General features: G+C 31.9%; 2 protein-coding genes across 2 annotated transcripts; both read left to right on the top strand.

Annotated features, from left to right (window-relative positions):
• The first annotated feature begins 6,801 nt into the window (after positions 1 to 6,801).
• Positions 6,802 to 11,016, top strand: LOC107890650 (3-oxoacyl-[acyl-carrier-protein] synthase III, chloroplastic-like). Its single transcript, NM_001326773.1, is given in 8 exon segments — positions 6,802 to 7,240; positions 8,159 to 8,307; positions 8,742 to 8,878; positions 9,080 to 9,185; positions 9,277 to 9,395; positions 9,995 to 10,059; positions 10,162 to 10,384; positions 10,501 to 11,016. Coding segments are annotated over 8 exon segments (1,206 nt in total). The 5' UTR covers positions 6,802 to 7,055; the 3' UTR covers positions 10,723 to 11,016.
• Positions 11,017 to 12,360: 1,344 nt separating this feature from the next.
• Positions 12,361 to 16,048, top strand: LOC107890651 (transaldolase). Its single transcript, XM_016815178.2, has 12 exons — positions 12,361 to 12,670; positions 12,790 to 12,868; positions 12,964 to 13,039; positions 13,132 to 13,215; positions 13,366 to 13,470; positions 13,932 to 14,012; positions 14,122 to 14,186; positions 14,307 to 14,376; positions 14,464 to 14,541; positions 14,848 to 14,945; positions 15,065 to 15,200; positions 15,684 to 16,048. The coding sequence occupies exons 1-12, from the start codon at positions 12,502 to 12,504 to the stop codon at positions 15,828 to 15,830; spliced, it is 1,188 nt and encodes a 395-aa protein (XP_016670667.1). The 5' UTR covers positions 12,361 to 12,501; the 3' UTR covers positions 15,831 to 16,048.
• Positions 16,049 to 22,628: the final 6,580 nt, after the last annotated feature.

Below are 22,628 nucleotides of genomic sequence, written 5' to 3'. Positions count from 1 at the left end.
GGACAAAACCCTCCTCTAAGGGACAATACTTTTCATTGTTGAAGGATTGGGTCGACGTCCTCGAAGACGTCAACATTCCAAAAACTTCTTTCAAAAGAGTTAATCCCCTCAACAGAAACTAAATTAACACTCCATTAGAGACTTGACCTACACTCTCGATATCAAAGTGTAATTATTTATTGACAAAATTATAATTTTTTTTCTATTAATAAATTTATTAATGCATTCCAAATAAAAAAATCTATACTAATCCAGTTCCTTGTTTCATTGTTAAAATAGTGTACATGAAATTTAACATAGCGAAAGGAACGATACTAAAGAACAAAGTCTTGCTTTCTTTTATCCTCTACGGGTATATTTGATACATTCTTGATAAATAACAAATTAAAATAACAGATGAACATAAAAAGTGGTCAAAAATTCTTAAAATTAACTACAAACAAATTAGTTTTGGATGAGTAAATTTTTATCATTTTCTACATAATCTTAACATTTGCATGATTATATTATTGCTAAAATTTTGATATGTTAATATATCTTAGAAAATCTTAGTTAATTTTAGGCTTTTGGATTACAATATAGCAATTATTATTATTTCTTATGATATCTCCAAATATCATTTTTAGGACTACTTCAATATTTATGTTGTAAAATATACTAGCAAAGTTTTCATTGCACCAATAAAATTAAAGTACTAATTATGCAATGATTGATTAATTTCGACAATCACAAGTATCAAGTTAATTACAATATTTAAGCCGTATGAAATTAATTTTATAGTTAGGAGTTAAACCTTAATAAATGCAAAAAAACCTTGACATCAGTAATTGTCGAGTTCCTCTTTTGTTAAAGTTTTCATCATTTCCTAAATCTATCCTAATAAATGCATTCTACTAAGCTTTGACATTCGTGGGTGTCAAGCTTATATATATTTAAATTTTTTTCATTTACCGTGAAATTAACTCTAATAAATACTTTCATAAAAACTTGCATTCATGAGTGTTGAGTTCAATTATTGTTGAATTTTAACTATTTACTTAAATCTAACTCTCATAATGATGGTTAATGCTCATGAGTTTTTTACAAGTAAAAAACTTCCGTTAAATTTATTTTCTTTTGTTAATTTTATATTTTTATTAATATCATATTATGATTCAAACTTTAAGCTATTTTTCTTAGCATAATCTTATTATAGGTTATGATCATATTTGCTCTTTTTGACACAATACCTAGAACTACCCATAGTCTCTCCCCAACTCATAAATAGGAGGATAATATGTTTCAGCACGCTCGAATCCATGTCATCCTGCATTAACAACAACGCTCATGACAATTAAGTTAAGACTCAATCCACTCACTACACATGCAATTTTCTCTCTCGATCACAAAGTTCTTAATTTGTTTATTGTGTTGGTAAGACCATGTATGATTGCGCAATTGAATTTGATTAGTTTATATGATATTTGAATGTTACTATTCAATTTCAAACCTACTAAATCTTGGTAGAAAAAGTTTGCTTGCAAAAGTTCTAACCTCCTCCGTACAAGTGGAGTGCGATATATAATTCAGATATAAAATCTACAAATTTAATAAAAGTTTTTATTTGACGCTATTATGAACCTAATATCTAAATTTAGGCTATTCAAATTCTTAAAAGTCAAGTTGAATTTTTTTTTACTATTTATTGATAGGATTCTTAAATACCAATTAATTCGATTAATTACTTTATTCTCAAGTTATACGAGGTCCTTTTAAAGCACAAAAAAAGAAGCAGACAGCTAACTTGGTGATGAAAAGAGTGTTTTACTGTGACGGGTTCTTAGTATGGATGTTAAAGTAAGTATTATCCCACATGGATAAAATCTTAAATGGTTCATAATGTTTATATTTTAAGCTTGAATAATCAAGGCTTACGTAATGAGGAAGCGGCAAAAAGTTAATGGCGATTTCATGACTTCTAGTTTGGGCAAATGTATTGCTTTTCTGCAATTTGATAATGAAGATGAAGAATTGAGTAGCAGCGAAGTAAAATTTGACACAGACATACATGTAACTCGGATCTCCATAAGCCAACTTCGGTTCAGTGGTCCTAATCCTCGACAAATGTGTCAAACTGAAATGTATACCCCAAAATCTCTCAACCTCACCAGAAATGTGTCTAATAACACATTAAATCTGGTCAGTGCCAGATATACCATATATAGCTGCACCGGCTGAATTGATAAGCTTAGTACACTCCACTTTAAATATTAGATATCGAGATGTAATTGACTAAACTATCCAATGAGCATGTTTTACTTCATTATTGCAAGGAATCGTTATTTCTGAAGTTGGGAAGTCATCAAAATATTAATCTTCAATTGTAAATTTCGATTTTTATCATAGCATAGTAACGTAGGGTCACCTTCTTTAATCATCTTGTGACGGACTTGTGTAAGGATGACATTAGCTCATTCGTTCCGTTCTCGGTGTTTCCGTTGTGGGTGTGAAGGTCTTCGGAAAAAAAATTATTCAGAATCTTAATACATGACAGTAAAGGTTATTCTATATATTCGCAACTTTCTTTCAGTGAATTCGAAATTTGGGACTCGATTCACCTGGCTTCGTTATTGAAAGTCATCATCTTGTTGAAGCGCGCATCTGAAAAATGTCATTTGGAAAGTCCTTAACTTTGCCTACCATATTTTCATGGTGTTAAAGAGGGTAAGTACCTATAATAAACATTGCCATTTAACAAAGAAAAGAAAAGGGGACTTGAGCTGGGTTGATGGTTGAACGTGGTTCATAACGTGGTTATGATGCTAATAGTTGCAGAAGGAGAGTTTTGGAAAGAAACCGAATGCTATGCCACTTTAGAGGGTGGAGGATCCTTTTACAGGTGATGGATTATGGGTGATGTGATTAGATAGAAAAGGTTACATGAGTAGTTGTTCTTACGAATAAAATGCAATGTATACTTTTTTTTTTTTGAAAGGTAAAACCGTTATTTCCATAAACTAAAACCAAAATCAGAGTGCAGCTTTAATCAAAAACAAAATCATCTGAAATCAACAAAAATTAAAAAACAGGAAACCCGGTAGAAAAACTTCAGGACACCCTTGAATTTTTTTCGTTGAACTGAATCATAGCCTACAATGTAATAATCAGGTCAGTCCGAATGAACCCATCCAAATCTTTATATTTTATTTACTAATGATAACATAATATGGTTTTTTTAAAATATGTTAAAATTAAAATAAGACATGCTTATTTAATGTTTTAAACAAATACCTAAAACAATTTGTTCTATTACGATGATGATTCATTAGTAATGTTCTAACGCACCTAACAAACAATCGGTTGTCAACAATCGAAAGATTTTTTTTTTTTTATAAAAAAAGGGTTTCCATTTCATCAAACAACAAGGTACATAAACTCCCAAACCGGAAAACAGAGACAACAAGTCATTATAATGGCAAAAGCCATAGAGATCATCCCTAAAAACAAAAGAAGATTCACAACTGGTCCTTCTACCTGTGAATTTGGGAGAGAGAGCATCACCATAAATTGAAGTTTTAGCTATTTATCTGATTTCGACGAATAACTTTATATAATTCCATCTACCTTAAGGTCTCCAAATCTACATCAAAATAATATAACCACAGAGATTGATGAAATATTAAGCCCAAACAGGCCCAAAAACAAGCAACAAACAAAAATTAAAAAACCCAGAAAAATAAAACACTAAGGTCAAGGCTTAGTAAAAAAAGATTCAGACACGCAAGTGAACTATACCACACCAAGATAGCTCATGTGAGTATAACTTCACCACACCAAAGCATTGAATTGCCAAGCCTATACACAACAAATGCATATACCTGTGCAAATTCATCCTTCCACCATACTAAGGTCTTCGGAGAGACAATGAATATTCAATGATTCACAACAAATGCTAGATCCTGAATTACACATCATAATCTCCACATCGTCAACAAACCCATATAAAATTGTGCATATGACCCAATTGACATGCTAAATGTATCCTAACTTTTTTCCTAAGTTTACGTGGGCATTAATTATTCATATATTATAATCTCATTCCGTTTCATTATCAATTTCTATATATCTTATATCATATAGCATATTTCAATCTATTTTCATTTTACATATCATGTATCATTAGTATCATGATATTCTCTACTTTATTCAAATTGGTCCAATTTCACGATATTCAACATCAACCACAACCAATTAATTCATACAACAATTATATACTTACCTCGATACTCAATCATGCAATTAATAGGAATATGAATACAAATGTAACAATCTCAAATCATAAACGTACGGACTGATAATTCAACTACTTGCCAACGACCCTCAACTTTATTTTCTCTCATGACAGTCTGACGCCGTCTTTAGCTATGTAAGATAATTCAATAATAAAACAATATCATATTTCATCTAATTCACGTTTAAATACAAAGTCATACATATTTTGCATTTTATTCAACTTAGTCCCTATACTTGGGACATACATATCTTTCAATATCTTGCATCCAATCAAAATCTGATTTCACATTCTTTCATTAGAGACATTATACTTTCTATTCATAGTATACTTTCATGACAAGTTTTCAATTTGGTCCCTAATGCTAGAAAGTTAACAAACAATACAATTTAGTCATTTCACCATCAAAGCCTATTAACTATCAATTCCTTCAAATTAAGCCCTAAATCATCAATTCCTCTCTAATGCCGACTTGCTAAATATTAGCTAATTGAACAAATTGATGCATAGACTAATTAATTCAAGCTCCCATAACGAAGAATCTATAAAAAAAAATAATGAAAATGACTTGAAACATTACTTGATTTTTAATGTCCGAATGTTGAACTTTAGTTTGCTTTCTTTCTTTAATGAAAATGGTGGAGGAAGAAGATGAATGCATCTTTTATCTGTCCACACATTTTCACTTATATATATATATATATAGTTAGATTATGAAATAATTAAACTTAATTAAGTTAATTAATCTATCATTTTTATTCCTTAACCATTATTAATTAAGTTAATGGCAGTCATGATCATACTTCACTAAGAAAACCAATGATTTAATAACCAGTTAGGCTGTTTAGGAAATTGCTATCCAGGTCTTCATACATTTTCTTAATTAAAATTCTATAATAATTGAACTTTTATAATTTAGTCTCTAAATTTTAATTAATTATCTATTTGGTTAAATTAGTTAACCGAACTTCAACATATTTTTATATTAAGTATTTTTATTTTATATTTACAAATTCAATTTATAAAAATGGGATTTCAAAACCACATTTTTTAACACCATTAAAAATTAGATCGTTACATAACTTGTTTGATTTTAATCCCTAGCCTGAAATTCTATCTCACATAAATGTGGCGTGGCGTGACATTTTCTGCTAAGGGTAAGTTCGGATTGGCGATTGGGTGCGGTGCGGTACGTTTAATTTACTTTTTGTCTCACGCTACAGTATCTAATCTCACCGCCACCGCTGTTTTTACACTAACTGCAGGTAAACGCACCGCCCATCCAAACTCACCCTAAACCTAGTATAAATGGGCATTCCACACTAATTTAAGGATAATCGTAATGAGAGTTTTACAGCCTTTCAGCTTTGAAATAAGCAAATGCTGCTCTTGTTCCCAAATATCTGGTTCGCTTTGAAGGCCGCAGAGCTGTACAACACCTTTCCAAATTTTCCTTGCATAAAAGAATTCCACAAATAAATGATCTCGAGATTCTTCCCCAGTCTGGCATGACAAACATCCAGCATCACAATTGAATTCCCAGGCTCGCAACCTGTCATTAGTACCCAACCAAACAATAAAAGAATGCTAGGGTACACAAAGGGTGAGCCAGATATTCTGCTCCATGGTACTTTGGCAAACAATGGTCTAAAGTTCATTTCAGGCTCTATTGACATAATATTTTGTGCCCTACCCCAACCAATTTACTCAATGATCTACACAGCTTCATTCTAATTATTTGCAAAATTTATTATCATCTTTTATACAATACTTAAAATTATCCATAGTTCCTCACCTGCAATAGTGTCAATTAAACTAAAACTCAATTAGTAACTTTACTCAATGGCGAAGCTAGAAAATTTTTTAGGAAAGTCAAAATTAATTTGTAATTTTTATGATAGTAAAAATATAATTTTTAAAAAATTAAATTAAAATTTTAAAATTTTAAAAAGACTAAAATAGTAAATTTTCTATTTTAAGAGGACTGGGCCGTGCTAGCCCCTCTAGATTCGCCTCTAACTTTACTATTATTTAAATAATCTTTCAATTACTCATTTATTTAATAAGATAACGAATGTTATTATGTTACCCATTTCTACACGTACTGTTACATTTTCTCCGTAACCTAGTTTTTTAATTTAATTTGTTGTCATACCAGAAATCGGCCGAACAAACTATGTTGCCTAATTTGAATAAAGACTTTGCCAACTGATTCTATAGTATGAGACTTTGTTAATTTGAAGCTTATTTCAACCATTAATCTTGGCAATCCGAACCTTGTAATTCACGAAGTATCAGCTAATGGGCATTTGCCACGTACGCTCAGAACACCATAAACCAGCCCAAAGTTCAATCTTGTTAAGCGCCCACTGTGTTTATCTGCCCAAACAAAACAATCCCAACATTTGGATTGGATATGCAGCAAATAAAACAATGGTGAAAGCTCATTGCATGTTATTACAGTGAAAGAAATTAAGAGTAGCATTGTAGTTTCCTCAATATTGTGTTGGCAATATCGCCAAACTTTTTCGTTTACTTTCATCTTCGGTCCCTCCGAAGATCTTTACCAAACAAACAAACAAACAAAAAAAACCCTGAAATTGAACATTTGTTTTAGCTCAAGTTTTGCATGAACTTATCGATTCTTATCTGAAATTTGTTTTACTTGTATTTTTTTCTTTTTCATTCTTTAGGCAAACGAAGTTCCCAAAAATTTTCCTTTCTGCTGTTTTAAAGAGTGTTTATTGTTTACTTCATTTTAATTTTTTGGTATTGTTGAGTGTAAATGGCCAATGCATCTGGGTTTTTCACGCCTTCAGTTCCAAGGCTGAGGAGCAAGATTCAGCCTTCAATAGGCGTTTCTCGATCTGGGTTTTGCTTCTCTGCTGGAATCTCGAGGAGGGTAGTGTGCTCAAGTGCCATTGAAGGTGCAGAGAAGCATGTTTCCCCTTCTGAATCTCGAATGCCCAAGTAAATATCTTGTGCTTTTTTTTTATGTATATATAATTTCTTGGTTGACTGGAATTGAGTACCAGTAGTTGAGTTGATGTGCATGATTTGTCCAAGAAAGAAGAAATTTTGGCTTACTATTGGTATTAATTTTATTGGGATTTCATAGTTTTCTTCTTGTAGTTCTTGTGAAGTTGAAAGCTGAAGTGTTCTTGCACTCGCGAGAATTATGTGGGTTGAACAAAGACGATGCATTTAATTTATAAATTTGATGAAAGGGGTTTTTTGCTTCATGCATGTGCTTTTTAGCTTATGTACAGGGTAATTAACTCAATTAAATTTGAATGGTTGAAAGATTAGGATCTCATTTGGTTGCAATGCCCATTAGTGTGTTTCTTGCGTTTGGATTACCACTGAGGCTTGAAAAGTTAATGATGGATTTGGTATGAGCTGAATAAGCAGTTAAAGAACCTCGGTCTCAACGTACATAGAATCATTTATTGTACTGATTTTGACACTGATATGGTATCGGTTAATATTTGTTCATGGATATAAATGATATAAGAAAGCTTTCTTTTGGACTATAAAATGAGAGTAAAGGAAATCTCTTGGAGTTAGTTCCATTAGACTAGAGATGACTTTCGTATGCTAATACCTACATGCTTTGCTTGCTTGTATCAAGAGCTCAAGATTAATATGGTCACCATTCAGATACTTCATGTTTGTTAGTTGCTGGATGCAATGAATCCGTTTTTGTTGTCTCCAGGAGGCCATCTTAGTGATTGATAATTCAACATTAGTCAGTGAGCACTTAACTGGTGAAAAACAATATTAATCTGGCCTTCAGAATTGGGATGCAGCCTTGTTTTCATTTGTTGATTTACTACTTATTGAAGGTTAATGGTTTTCCTGATTTAATTGTACTTCGGGAAAATACAGGCTTGTCAGTAAAGGCTGTAAGTTAGTTGGCTGCGGGTCAGCAGTGCCATCTCTTTCAGTTTCCAATGATGATCTTTCGAAAATAGTTGATACATCTGATGAATGGATCTCTGTCCGCACTGGAATACGAAATCGACGGGTAATGTCAGGTCAGAATACACTCCATACTAGTACTATGTGTAGAATATTTGTTGACTATTTAGCTGGCATTTACTGCTTGTGTCAAATATCCATTGATGTGATTAAAATTTTTATCTTAAATCATGTGAACAGATGCTCCAGTTAGAAAGCCCCAGACTCGATATACTGAGTTTAATCGGTTTTGAATACAGCCTATTAAGCTTGGAGTTTAATTGGTTTTGAATACAGTCTATTAAGCTTGCCATTTCTTAAGAGGTTGAAAAAAAAGTTGATAGAGCATTTTCCCTTTACAATAAGACATCATTTGGCGCAGCTTAAGTGTTGCATCACATGCGTCATTTTCTTTAGCAAAAGATGGAAAGCTTACATCCCTTATATATATTGTCATCGTCGTTTCACCGTGGTCCAGTGTGGAGATTCTTATTGACAATTGCTCTTACAGGAAAGGAAAGTTTGAAAAAGCTAGCAGTTGAAGCGGCACGGAAAGCTCTTGAAATGGCAGATTTTGATCCTAACGATCTTGACCTAATCTTGATGTGCACATCTACTCCAGAAGATATTTTTGGTTCTGCTCCACAGGTATAGGCGACTAGGTTAACATTTATTTCCCAATGTGAAGAAAACATTTTGTGTTTACTGGCACAAATAATAGCATGTTTTTATATTCTTTTCTCTATATTCAGACACCGCATATGTGCTTGTTTGAACAGTCATTTGTGTATGTTTTATCAAATAGTAATTTGTACCTTGTTGTGTGGCAACCATTATTTAACCTGTCAGATCCAAAGAGAGCTTGGCTGCAGAAATTCTCCTTTAGCTTATGATATTACAGCTGCTTGTAGCGGATTTGTGCTGGGTCTGATCTCAGCTGCTAGTCACATTAGGGGTAATAAATTTGTTTACTTCACAGCAAGGAGGTTTTGGTCATGTCTATTTAAAGCTATACAATCAAACATTTTTACATTTGTGAATTACAGGAGGTGGGTTTCGTAATGTGTTGGTGATCGGTGCTGATGGTCTTTCTCGATTTGTTGATTGGACTGATAGAGGGACATGTATCCTCTTTGGGGATGCAGCAGGTGCTGTACTAGTTCAGGTAATACACTCCTTTTCTTAAGATAACTCTTTCTTGGAAGATGCAATGGTCATTTAATTTATAGTTCAGCCTGAAGGCAATGCCTCTTCATTCTTTGTAATGTCAATCTGATTTATGTATGTGCATGCATATGTAGTATTTCTGTCTACCAGTGGTAATAATAAGTCTACATGCATATGAGGACAGAAAGTACGGGATCGGAAGCACCTGTATTAAGGTGCTGTCATCTTACATTCTCAAAATATATGAACATAATTAGATATAAATTTTGGGAGTAGATGTATCTGAGTGGCTGGTTGAACATAATTAGATATAAAGTAGGGCCAGATTTCATGGCATTGTGCATACAATGTAGGTTCTTACAATAATCATGCAGACTAATGTTGAAATCATAAATCTTTGTGGAGAATTGTCTTTCACCTTATATTTGGTTTGTTAAAAACCAGACACTTGTAGCCTTGGTGGAGGAACCATATATTAGAGATTGAACTACCTAAGACATTATTACATACTAATGGGTCTAGGGTAACTTTCTTGTGTGTATAATATATTTTTTACAACAAAACATGATATGATTTGTCATTCAAACGATTCCGTAGGCCTGCGATGCCGAGGAGGATGGTTTATTAAGCTTTGACTTGCATAGTGATGGTGAGGGTGGAAGGTAAGTGCCTCTCATAGTCTCATGTTATATAACTAAAGTACTAAACAAATACTTTATTGCTTCCTCTTAAGGAATTTGACAGAGCTGTCAATCCTGTTGCAGACATCTTGGTGCCCCCATAAATGATAATGAAACTGATGAGCTGTTGGGTTCAAATGGTTCAGCATTAGATTTCCCTCCAAAAAAATCCTCTTATTCCTGCATACAGATGAATGGCAAAGAAGTTTTTCGCTTTGCTGTGCGATGTGTACCACAATCGATCGAGTCTGCCTTGGAAAAAGCTGGTCTTGTTTCAGGCAATGTTGACTGGTTATTGCTCCATCAGGTATATGATTTAGGATACAATTGATTCCAGCCATTACCCTTACACGTCAGCAACCATTGAAGTTTTCTTGAATACTGTTGGTTATAATGGTTATCTGATGGATTTGATTAATGCAGGCAAACCAGAGGATTATTGATGCAGTCGCAACACGGTTAGACTTCCCCCAGGAAAAAGTCATATCAAATTTGGCGAATTATGGTAATACGAGTGCCGCATCTATTCCTTTGGCATTGGATGAAGCCGTCCGAAGCGGAAAGGTGAAGCCAGGCCATACAATTGCAGCTGCAGGTTTTGGTGCAGGTTTAACATGGGGTTCTGCAATTATTAGATGGGGATGAAAGATTACCCTTGAGCCAAATTAACCATGTTTGAAAGAAGAGAAATTCTTATGAACAGCTCTCCAGTTCCAGCATTCTGATCCAAAAATACACAGATAATGGGAGTTAGCAATCACATAATCTCCATCAGCTCCATTATTGTTTCTTCGAAATCTGCTACATTTTAGTTGTTTCACTTCGAATAAATTTGTGTTTTATTTCTTTCCCTTAAAAGGCTTTTTAACTTTTTCAGCCCTCTTGACTCACAGTACTGTAATAGTGACCCCTTGTCCCCTTTTACCTCCTTGATTCATTCGTGAGAGCAGAAACAATGTTATTCTGATTCCGGAGAGATCCGGGCATTTATTAGACATAAGTATGTTCGATTTTTCAAAGACGTGTTTTTCTCCGATGCTTACGAGAAAGGACACAAATTTAAATCATGGGGTCTTACAAGTATGAATCAGGTAGTAGCAACAGGTGGTTAATCGAGTGTCCTGATGAAAATCCAAATCTTGCCAATTATTGTCCAAAACATGACCTAAATAGGAAGTTAAGAAGGAAAGCAGGATATGTAACATATAAGATAAAAGTACCATTTTTGTTCATGGCAGTCTTCTAGAAGTCATGGGAAACAATCTTCAAAACAGAAATTAATTATGCAAATCCGAATCATAAACTTGAACTTCAATATTATCATCACATAGAAGAAATTTGTTATAACTAATAAATTACATAAGGTGTTGGATTGATTTATACTATAGGTGATAGTGTTATAACAAATGGCTCTTCTTTTATAGTTGAGTTTAGAAGAGAACGCTAGGTCTACTCTACTCTATAAATGTAGAGGGTATGGTGACAAACTATCCGCTAAGAGCACTATTAGAGTTGAAATGAGATGATTAAGCGAAATGCCATTAGGCCTAGGGGAGTGATAGATTGACAGATGCTGGTATGTTTTCTTTCTCATATACATACGTACATACATATATTTAGAGGATTGCATGGAGCCACTGCCACTCCATGTGACGTGGTGCTTGGCAAGGCTGAGACTAAGTGTCCAGTTTAGGCGTCTGATGAGATTAAGCTTGACCAAAGACTAAGCTTTAACGTTGGGTGATGCAATAAGGATTTAACAAAACTTATAGAAAGTGTTGATATCATATGTGAAGTTAGAGATGAGAGGCGGTTCACATCACATGGTGTGTTAAGAGTCGTTAGTGGTGATTTTGGAGAGCTTGGAGAGAATAAAAAGTTTTAAGAGGATTTTGACATAGTGTTGATGATGTGTATAAATAAGTAGTATGATGTGTATTTTTTTTATATATATTCTATTTGTCATGAAGAATCTTATTAAGATGTGATAAGATGTAACTTAATCATAAAACGAGGAGTTAATAGTAAAGTTATAGGAAATTTTATTGCATGTATACTAAAGTGTGACATGAGAAATTTCTAATTTCACATTGCAGTAGGCAATGAGATATGGTATTTTTTTTAACTTTTTTTTTAATTCAGACTTAGATGTAAGAAAATAATTATTTTATAATTAATTTTAATATTTAGCAATTAATAATCCAAGCAAAATCAAATTTAATATGAATCCAACTAATCAAACCAAACAAATAACCCGATATTTGGAAGATTGTAATTCAGACAGGACGGGGCCATCAGCTTACAAAAATCTAAAATGCATACATCCTGGCAAAACTCTTATCCATTTAAAAATATCCCGCAACGAACTTAAAAGAACTTTCACCTGTTTTCTCTCACACACACGAAAACAAAGGAAAAAAAAACATGTCACTCTCCTTGCAATCTTCGCCTTCATCATTTCTCTCTTCTTCTCTACCAAAATTAAGATTGGGATTTGCAAATGGGTGTTCTTCTTCCAGCCTACTCGTCAAATTCAACGCATCTTTTCCAGCTATTCGTGCTTCCTCGGGCTTCTCTTCTTCTCTCGACACTGGTTATCTACCTCCCTTTTCCTTTTCGATTGTTTTGGTTGAATCTGTAACCATTTTAGTTGTTTCTTCGGTTTTTAATTTCTGGGTTGTTTTTAAATTTTTTTTCTTTGGGAATATTCAGGGTTAAGAACTGAATTGGATGCTGTGTCTACTTTCAGTGAGATAGTTCCTGACACTGTCATCTTTGATGATTTTGAAAAGTAAAGATTGTTTTGTTTTGGAATTTTGGGCTTTATCTTAATGAATGTTTTTACTCTAAAAGGACTAATTGTTTATACTAATAAATTGAATATAGGTTTCCACCAACAGCTGCAACTGTTAGTTCTTCACTGCTGTTGGGTATATTGAGCCTTCCAGATACCGTTTTTAGAGTAAGCATTGTCATATGAATATATATATTTATATCTTAAAATCTTTTATATGTATAACAAATTAACTAGTTAAGTTTTTATTTTTGGTTTAGAATGCTGTGGATATGGCCTTGGCGGATTCAACTTGTTCTAGGCTTGACAATCCTGAACTGAGGTTGTCTTGTTTCTTTAACAAGGTTTGTATTCTTATACTCTGAATTATTAAGTAATAATGCATGAATTTTTGGTGTTATGCTATCTAATATTCATTTGCATTGGCAAAGAAGGGGGGAAAACTAGAATTAGATCATTAATTTGTTTGACTTTTGGTTGTTCATAAAGTGTAGGCTTTAGTAAATGTTGGTGGTGACTTGGCAAAGCTAGTTCCGGGTCGAGTTTCAACCGAAGTGGATGCACGTCGGGCTTATGATACACATGGTATTATTAGGAGGGTACTGGCTCTTCTTATGTCTCCATTTTTATTCTTTGCCATTGATTGTTGTTTGGTATCACAACCATTGCCAATTTTAATTGTCGAAAATTGTATTAGGTCTTATGCATAAGAAGCAATGTTGAAAGTTTTAATTGAATATTATCATTGATGACATGAACTATTTATTCCTTGCCCCTGAATTTTTGTCTTATGTTGACAAGAGGTTATTCTCTTAGCTTTTGAAATAAGAAATGTAGTGAAAGACTCTATATGTGTTATACATACTTATATTCTAAGTATTATATGGATCACTATGCTCCTCAATAGAACATGGTTTATACGATGAACGAAGTCGCCTTTAAAAACTTTTCACTTTGTTGGTACTGAACACACCTCTTTTTCCTTTTATATGTTATAGTAGTTTATTCCCTTTTATTTCGGATATGCTGCCTGATGCTAAAAGCTTATTGGGATATGCAGGTTCACGACTTACTGAAGTTGTATAATGAGATTGATGTTCCTCCTGAGCGCTTATTGTTTAAAATTCCTTCAACTTGGCAAGTAAATATCTCGATCAATTGTGTATATACTCGGTTTTAAAGATAGTGATTTTGATAGCCTCGGTACATAAAGGCTAAATGATTCTTGCTATTGCTTGTTGGTTATACAGGGAATAGAAGCCTCAAGATTGCTTGAATCTGAGGGTATACAAACACATTTAACTTTTGTTTATAGGTATATTATTATGTTGACAATTTATATTGCTTGATTATAAAAGTTCAAGAAATTTCTAAACAAATGTTTTCCATTTCTTTCTTTTTCTAATTGTTGCTTTTTTCTGGTGTGTCACTTCAGCTTTGCTCAAGCTGCAGCTGCTGCCCAAGCTGGTGCTTCTGTTATTCAGATTTTTGTTGGCCGTGTTAGGGTATTCCCCCCCGGAAAACTTTTGGTGACATTCGTCTGTAGACCTTGATCTTTTATAAACCTTGAAACACATTTTGTCTTTGGTCAGGATTGGGCACGCAATCATTCTGGTGACCCTGAGATTGAAGCTGCCATTCAAAGAGGAGAGGATCCCGGGTTAGGTCTGGTTAGTTGAACAACTTTTGATTTCTTAGTGTAGGCTTTTAGCTTCTTGTGGTTTATATATTTTCAGCTGAATATTGCAACTTGAACAATTGTTTCTTTGAGCAGCCACATTGGTTCTTGTGATCTCTGAAGTGCATTATAGTCTATCTGTTGCGCATTGAAGTTTAGACTTAGCTTTTTAGGATCTTTCTAATGGAAATAAGTGATTGTTCTTTTAATTGTATTAACTAGGTGTTCCTTTTTTATACTTTATGTAGTATATTCAACAGGTTGTTTTAAATTGATGTACTGTTGTTTGTTGTTGCAGGTGACAAAAGCTTATAACTACATTCACAAATATGGACATAAATCAAAGCTTATGGCTGCAGCAGTTCGAAACAAGCAGGATTTATTCAGTTTGCTGGGGTATCATATGACTCTAAATGTCACCATTATCTATTTGAATGGAAATCTTACAAATTAAGAATCGAATATTGATCTTCTTTTTTGGTTCTTAAACCTGTGGTATGGTTTATTCCTTTCAGGGTTGATTATGTCATTGCCCCGTTGAAGATATTGCAGTCACTGAAAGAATCAGTTACTGCTCCTGATGAGAAGTACTCTTACGTTAGGAGGCTTTCCCCGCAGTCTGCTGCCAACCACAATTTCACTGCTGAAGAGGTATGCTATTTTCCCATGTTTTCAATTGTCAAAACCGAAAAAACCACGGAAATGGAAACTGGAACTTGCTGCATATTATAATGACAAAATGCAACCGATGTTGATATAGTGATTTCCCCAGGACATTGCATTCGTGGTCTTACAATATGAAACATATAGAGATGGACATGGCTTCCGATGTTGATATAGTGATTTCTATGTATAAATTTGGTTACTCATGATCCCTTGATTGGAACAACTTCTTTTAAACGTCCTTTGTATGATTTCCTTCACCATTTTCACAGCCATTCATTGGACCATGGTCACTGCAACCACATCCAATCTTTGCTCCTTCACCAGCTATTTGCTGCAATTTTGGTTATGAATTAGACCATGTACCTTTTTATAACCGTGATCTCGAAGCCATCAAGATTAAGCACCTTTTTTTTTTTTTGTTTATGAAACCATGAAAACAGTTGACTGATAATTTCTCTCTACATTCAGCTCACAAAGTGGGACCAATTAAGCCTTGCATCAGCTATGGGACCTGCATCTATGCAGCTTCTGGCTGCTGGACTCGAAGGATACGTTAATCAAGCGAACCGAGTCGAGGAATTACTTGACAAGATTTGGCCGCCTCCTAATGTCTAAAATGGCCCCTCCATTTTGACCCACATCTCATATGCCATAAAATAAGAAGATGATACTGACTCCATTTTGTTGTTTACGTTTTTCTTTTTGGTTATGCAGAGTAGTTTAGTTGGTCTTTAAATCTGATGTCAATCCTCCATCTTTCATGTTATCAATGAACATAATGCTACTGTTTTAGAAACTTGCAATTCAATCCCATGGCAATGCTTTCCTCTTTACTATACTATATTTCTGTACAAGAAAAAAAAAATCCAATTGCAATTCAATCCCACAAGTGAAGTCATGGACTACATAAATTTAGCATCAGAAGTGGTGCACACTTGAATAATTTGTTTTTGTAAGGAGAGGGTAATCATAATCTGATTTGACTTTATGATTAAATATATAAATCATTGTTTACAAATTCATAGGTCGATGGATACATTCATTCCACCTATAAAAGAAAATCGAGTGGTGGCTTGTAAGAAAGAATAATAGCCGCTAAATCAAGCAAAAGACTGAGAAGAGGCCATGTGTTAAACCTTGAAAATAGATGAAACTATTATTAATCAACAAAAACACGTTAATCTCAATAATTCATTAAAACATAACCACAGCCAATTAATAACACTCCACTTGTAGAAACCATAGCCAAGATTAGAAAGCATAAAAGCCCCCTCCATTATCTCCCACCAACCATTCATTAATTTTCAATAATGGCAGCAAATAATAACATTAGAGGTTGACATTTATTGCTGCCTTCCGCTCCAACCCATGCTATCTAATTTAGGTTTCAATCAAATAAGGAGATCTATCCTATTAAAACATCAGTAATATATTATATTTATTAAATTATATCAAAGATTCTTTTATTATATATTTTTGTCGAATTTAACCTTTTTATTTTTTAAATTATATTTCTTTAGTTCTAAGAAGATTGTTTTTTATGAATTTTATCGAGAAATTAGATTCTTGTGCTGATTGAGTGTTAGTTAGATTTGTATGGACATTGTTACCAATGCAGGAGGACGTAGGTTCAAGCGCATTGAAGCGCATTTTGAGAAGAGATTATGAATAGTTCTAGGCATTATATAAAAAAGAAAGTATATACGATTAAAAACTATAATAAGATTGTTAAAAAAATGTGACAATATTCAAATACATTTTGACAACAAATATATATATTTTTAAAGTACAAACCACATCAATTTATTCAATTGCATAAAAATGTCTAGATATATATGCCATGTCATCATATATATTTTAAAAGTATAAATCACACCAATTTTTTGACAAAAATAGTTAAAATAAGTTGGTCTTAAAGACACATTTCAAGAAATAGAGATATCAAATTACAATAGAAAATTAAATGTATCGAAAATTTATAGTACAAAATTTATTGAACAATGGTTATAGGTGAAATGAAAAAAAAAATTGTATATAAATCTTATTAAACAGTGTTTGATTATTTGATATGTGGTTTTAATTATTTTATTTAAATATTATATAAAATTATTATTATAATAATATTAAGAGTTAGTATTTGGTACATTGGTAGAGCACTTTTTGTATTCCATTAATCTTGTACTAAATTGGAGGACATTTGCCAACCCTTAATTTTGTTTGCGTATCATATATTTTTTCTAATATTAATTATCATTTTAAAAAGAATATATCGATTTTTTAATTGATTTAGTCTCCGATTAACCTGTGATTTAAACTCAGTTAATAATTTTATAATAAAAATAAATTATTTGACCCAAAAGAATTATTTTTTAATAATTAGGATAGGAAAACGGAATTACTTGATATTAAACTCAAACTCTTATACTTGTAATATAATATTTTTGTCATTGGTGAAGAGGTTGTTGGTGATAATTATTTTCCTTTATTTTATTGTTTAAATTTGGTCCAATAATTTTTTTTACCTTGATAGGAATTATGCCACTTGTAATTGTCATCCTTTTATATTGGTTATTGATTGAAGAATCTGCCGAAGAATGATTCAAGTTTCACTTTAGGTGGGGTTGGATTTAATATATTTTATATTTGATTAAATTTATATTCATCTGAAATTTTAAAATACTTTTAAAAATATTTATATTTGTAAATGGTTAATTTTATGTATTTTAAAAAAATGTATTTATATTTTTTATTTTAATATTTAATAATTTCATATATCTTTTCATTTATTAAAATTTTAAATATAGATAATTTAATATACTTTTTAATGTTTACATTACATTATTGTATATTATTATAGATTTAATTTTCACATGGGATAAATTACATATATGTATATATAACTAATATAATACAATACAATAATTACAAACTTAGAAAACGGGTTCAATCAGATTCAAGTTTTGAACGTTTAGCCCGAGCTCAATTCAAATTTTAAACAGAGTTATTCTTTTTGCCAATCTAATTTTTCGAGATCCTTATAAATTTCAAATCGAACTTCGGGCTTAAGTGGATAACCTAACCTTTAAACATGTCTAGCCTTTATATATACTTAACCAATTTTTGTTAATTTTTTAAATATATTTACTATCATAAACCCGTTATTAAGTGAGTTTTACTCATCAACCAGTAACAATTTAGTTGATAAATTACTATTTTTTTCTTTTACAATGTAAATTCCCAAAAACACATTATTTTAAATTTTATTATTTTAATTAAAATATTATTTAATTTTTAAATAAATTTCAATAAATACATCTTTTTTTTCATTTGCAGTATGCTATAATCTAATAGAAATTTAAACATTTTGAATAAAATACAACTCTTATTGTGTTTTAGGTGTCTAGATCCTTCTTCTGTTCTTGATTGCGTCACTAATTACCCGTTTATCGCTGACTCATCTTGTCATCATTAGAAAGGTAGAAAGTTAATTATCAAATTAATCAGTTCATCTTATTATTATGATTCAATTTTGAAGACATTTTGAACGAAACATAATCCATCACAGGACCAAATTATGGGTGGCTGCTGGAGGTAATCCGAATCCCTAAAATAAAATTTTTTATTTAACCTCTTTAAAATTTTTAAAAATTTAAATTAACAAATATAAAATTATACTTTAATCTCCTTAAAAATATAAAAATTCGATGTAATCATTTAAAAATTATAAAAATATAAACTATTAAAATAATAAAATTATATTTTACCATAATAAAAATTACAATTTAATTTCGATACTAATTTTTCTTAAAATATAATTACATGAATTAATTAAAGTTAAATTCCATTATAACTTTTTTTCTGAAAATTGCTTTAAATTCAATTTTAATTGTATCACATGTCCTTTTTTTGGGGGTGGCGAGCTGAGTAAATGCATATGAGAAATACAACCAAAGAAATAAAAGGTGTCTATCGTTGTCAATTTTACCTTCAATAATTCAATTCTGCTGTTAGGTTTAAATCGCGTCCTACGTGCTATTAGAGTTTAATCCATCAATTTTCATTTTTTTTCTCAAATTTAGTTAGTTTAATCGATGGGAACTTTTTTTTAATAAAGGTAAATTACATCCAAATTTAATTAATTAGTAGTAAGTTTACACGTTTTGATCATTTAATTTTTAAAAATTATAAAATAATCGTCGAACTATTAAAAAAAATTTATTTAAGTCACTAGATTGTTAATTTTTTATAAAGTTTAAATAGCAAGCTCCAAGCGACAATTCAATTATCAGTACTGTGGATCAATACCCATAAATGAGTAGAAAAAAATTATTTGGACTTTGGTTTATAGATTCATGATGTTCAAAGTTGCTCTATGGAAAAAAAAACCTGAACTATAGAAGAGAAAAAGAAATAGGGCTTTCATTTAGTACAAGTGGTGGAAACAAAGAAGATCATACAACAATAATTTTAAGAGAGTGACCATTTTGTAATTTTTTAAAGTCAACTAACCAAATGTAAACTTACTTATAGTTTATGGCTAATTTACCATTGAGGTTGAAAATGCATTTAAAAAATTTACCATTGCTATCAGAAAATGCCTTTGAGAAGATAAGTGATGCAATCGTTGAGAGCACCAAAAATAACCTATCATTATAAAATAACGAAAAAGAATAGCATAAAGGGAAGTAAGGTCAAATCCTCAGAGATTGAAATTGCACAACTTCTTGTTCCTCGAGATTCCAAGCATAGTCGTGCTCAAGAAAAAGCAGCGTACCTAAAAAAATATTAAAAAAATAGAATTAAAAATATGGAGGGATTGAAATTGTGTAAATTGAAATCGAAATTGTAAAGAGAAACATAATTAAGAAAAGAGATTCTTTGATTGAGAGATTCCAGCCTCTGGTTATCTCAATCCTCATTAGGTTCAATCCTAGGCTTTTAGGTGATCCTTCTCAAACAGAATAAGCCAGTTATAGTGGAAGAGGACGCCTACGACCACCAACTCCACTTAAATTTTAGACTTACGATTTAAAGGAACTTGACTCTAGTCAACTGTCACTTTTGTGGGACAGTCTTACACTAGATCATCATTTCTCACTGGCAAATGCCATGTCATTTTGTCTCTTGGGCTCGACAACCACTGACACAGTAAGCTAACAAACCGACTGTGCAATCTTCCCAAAACATACAAAGCAACCACCTTTGCACAAGATGAAAAGATTACTTTTGGAAGGACACGGACGGAAGCGTCAGTCCCGTAATGCGGAGAAACAATGAATACTTGTTAAGAAGGATAAGTGCAGATTCTAAGCCTCATGAACTTTTTTTGGAGAATCTCGACAACCTTTGGCTAGATGAGTTTAGTGACTCATGCTTTTCGGGAAAAAATAAGTTTAACAAAATAGAATTTTATTGAATAAATAAAAAGGAACAAAAGCTAAGAGCTTTAGGGAGAGGGAGTTTTTACAAAAAAAAGATGAGTGTTATTTGTGTCACTTCATCCCCTATTTATAGTGCTTAGAAAACCTAGTTTATTCCTATTTAAATTCTAAAAGATAAATAAAGATAAAAGCATAAATTAAATCTAAATAAATATCTTAACAATAATCCTAATATAATTCAAATTTAAATAGAGTCTTGTGTTTATAAAATCTCTTATTCGAATTTTTGCCCCCCAAGTCTTCCACACTTTGCATTTTCGGCACCACTTCTTTCCTATTTCGCATGCTAGCCCATTTTATCTTTAAATTCACGCTTTTTGCCCCCAAATTTCCTTTTACCTTCAATTTAGTCCCTACAAGATAAAAATCATAAATAGCTCAAATTAGTAGGATCATACTCAAAATAAATATGTAATTAATACATAAAAATATATCATTCCAGAGTATTATCAATAAGTTTTAAACATGGTGTTGTAAAATAAAAAACATATTTTTAAATGATATTTAAATTCATTAATATTATGATTAATTACAATAAAAATTATAATAACTCAAATGCAAAATATCATTATTTTCTCATGTTATTATTACCGCAATACCAAATTATTATTATTTTAGTATTAACAAATATTTGACTTATATTATAGTACAAGTATGATAAGATGATTTATAGTAAACCATTGTTAATCATATGATATATAAAACATAAATTTATTATTTTGTAAAATAATTAAGTATTTAATAATTTTATAACTAAAGTAAAACCCAATTAATTAGTCACATGGTATAAATTTGATAAATGGAATAATTCACTGGTTTTTAGTTGAATTGATCTTGGAATAAGGATTAAATTGCATGAATTTTATTTTTCGGGCCTAGGGATGAAATCGTAATTAAATAAAAGTATAGGGGCAAAATGGTAATTTTATGTAAGATGTGAATTGAATTGAATAGGAATTGTATTAAATTGAGCTAAATTTACTTGTACAGATTCGGATAGATCAAATACGAAGCTAGATCGAGGTAAAGAAAAAGTAACGGATTAGTAGCATACAAGTTCACGAATATTGTCGAGGTAAGTTCGTGTAACTAAATTATATATTTATATGTTTTAAATTGAACGTCATGTATTTGAAATGCATATGTGCCATGTATATAAAGACAATCATATATCAGACAATGTTTTATAAACATTAAGTCCCGATTGAATAAATGAAATTCGATAGATACAGGATTTTCCGTATTGGTTGTGGTCCTACATATGTTGTCACCATAGCTTGATAGAGCATCCCGTTATTAGCCCTCTCGAGCTTCCCGTTATATGGTTCTTGCGAGCTTCCCGATAATAGCTCTTTGGAGCATCCCGATCGGTTGTGATCCTGCATATGTTGCGGACACACCACAGCTTTTATGAGCGTCCTGTTATATGACTCTTCACTAGCTTCCCAATTAAATTCTCTTTGTGAGCTTCCCAAAATGGCTCGCTTGAACTTCCCGATATATGGCTATCCGGAGCTTCCCGTTATTGGCTCATATGAGCTTCTCGATTATGGCTCTTATGAGCTTCCTGTATACAGCCTGAATAAGCTTCCCATTACATGGCTCACACGAGCTTCCCGTTATATGGCTCGAGAGAAGGCTTCCCGATTATGTGCTTTAACGAGCACCCCTGAATGTGAATTGACGAATTTCAGTTTGTACACTTCAAGTGTACTACCTGTGTATCTATCAATATTTCAAGTAAATCCAACAGGCAAAGTTCTGACATAGAATAATCTAAATTTGAAATGAATTATTATAAAAATGTACATGTTATATAGATATATGATGTGGAAAGCATATGTATATGAAAATTTTTACATGATGAACTCATTTATAATTCTTGATATTCATATGAAATACATGACTAACATGTTTGATGAAGTTGTGTGTTTAGGCAATTGACCAAATTGTTTGAGTATGCTTTGAATAC

This window comes from Gossypium hirsutum, chromosome D09 (assembly GCF_007990345.1).
Source record: "Gossypium hirsutum isolate 1008001.06 chromosome D09, Gossypium_hirsutum_v2.1, whole genome shotgun sequence".
NCBI lineage: Eukaryota > Viridiplantae > Streptophyta > Magnoliopsida > Malvales > Malvaceae > Gossypium > Gossypium hirsutum.
This window is presented reverse-complemented; position numbering and strand designations above follow the sequence as displayed.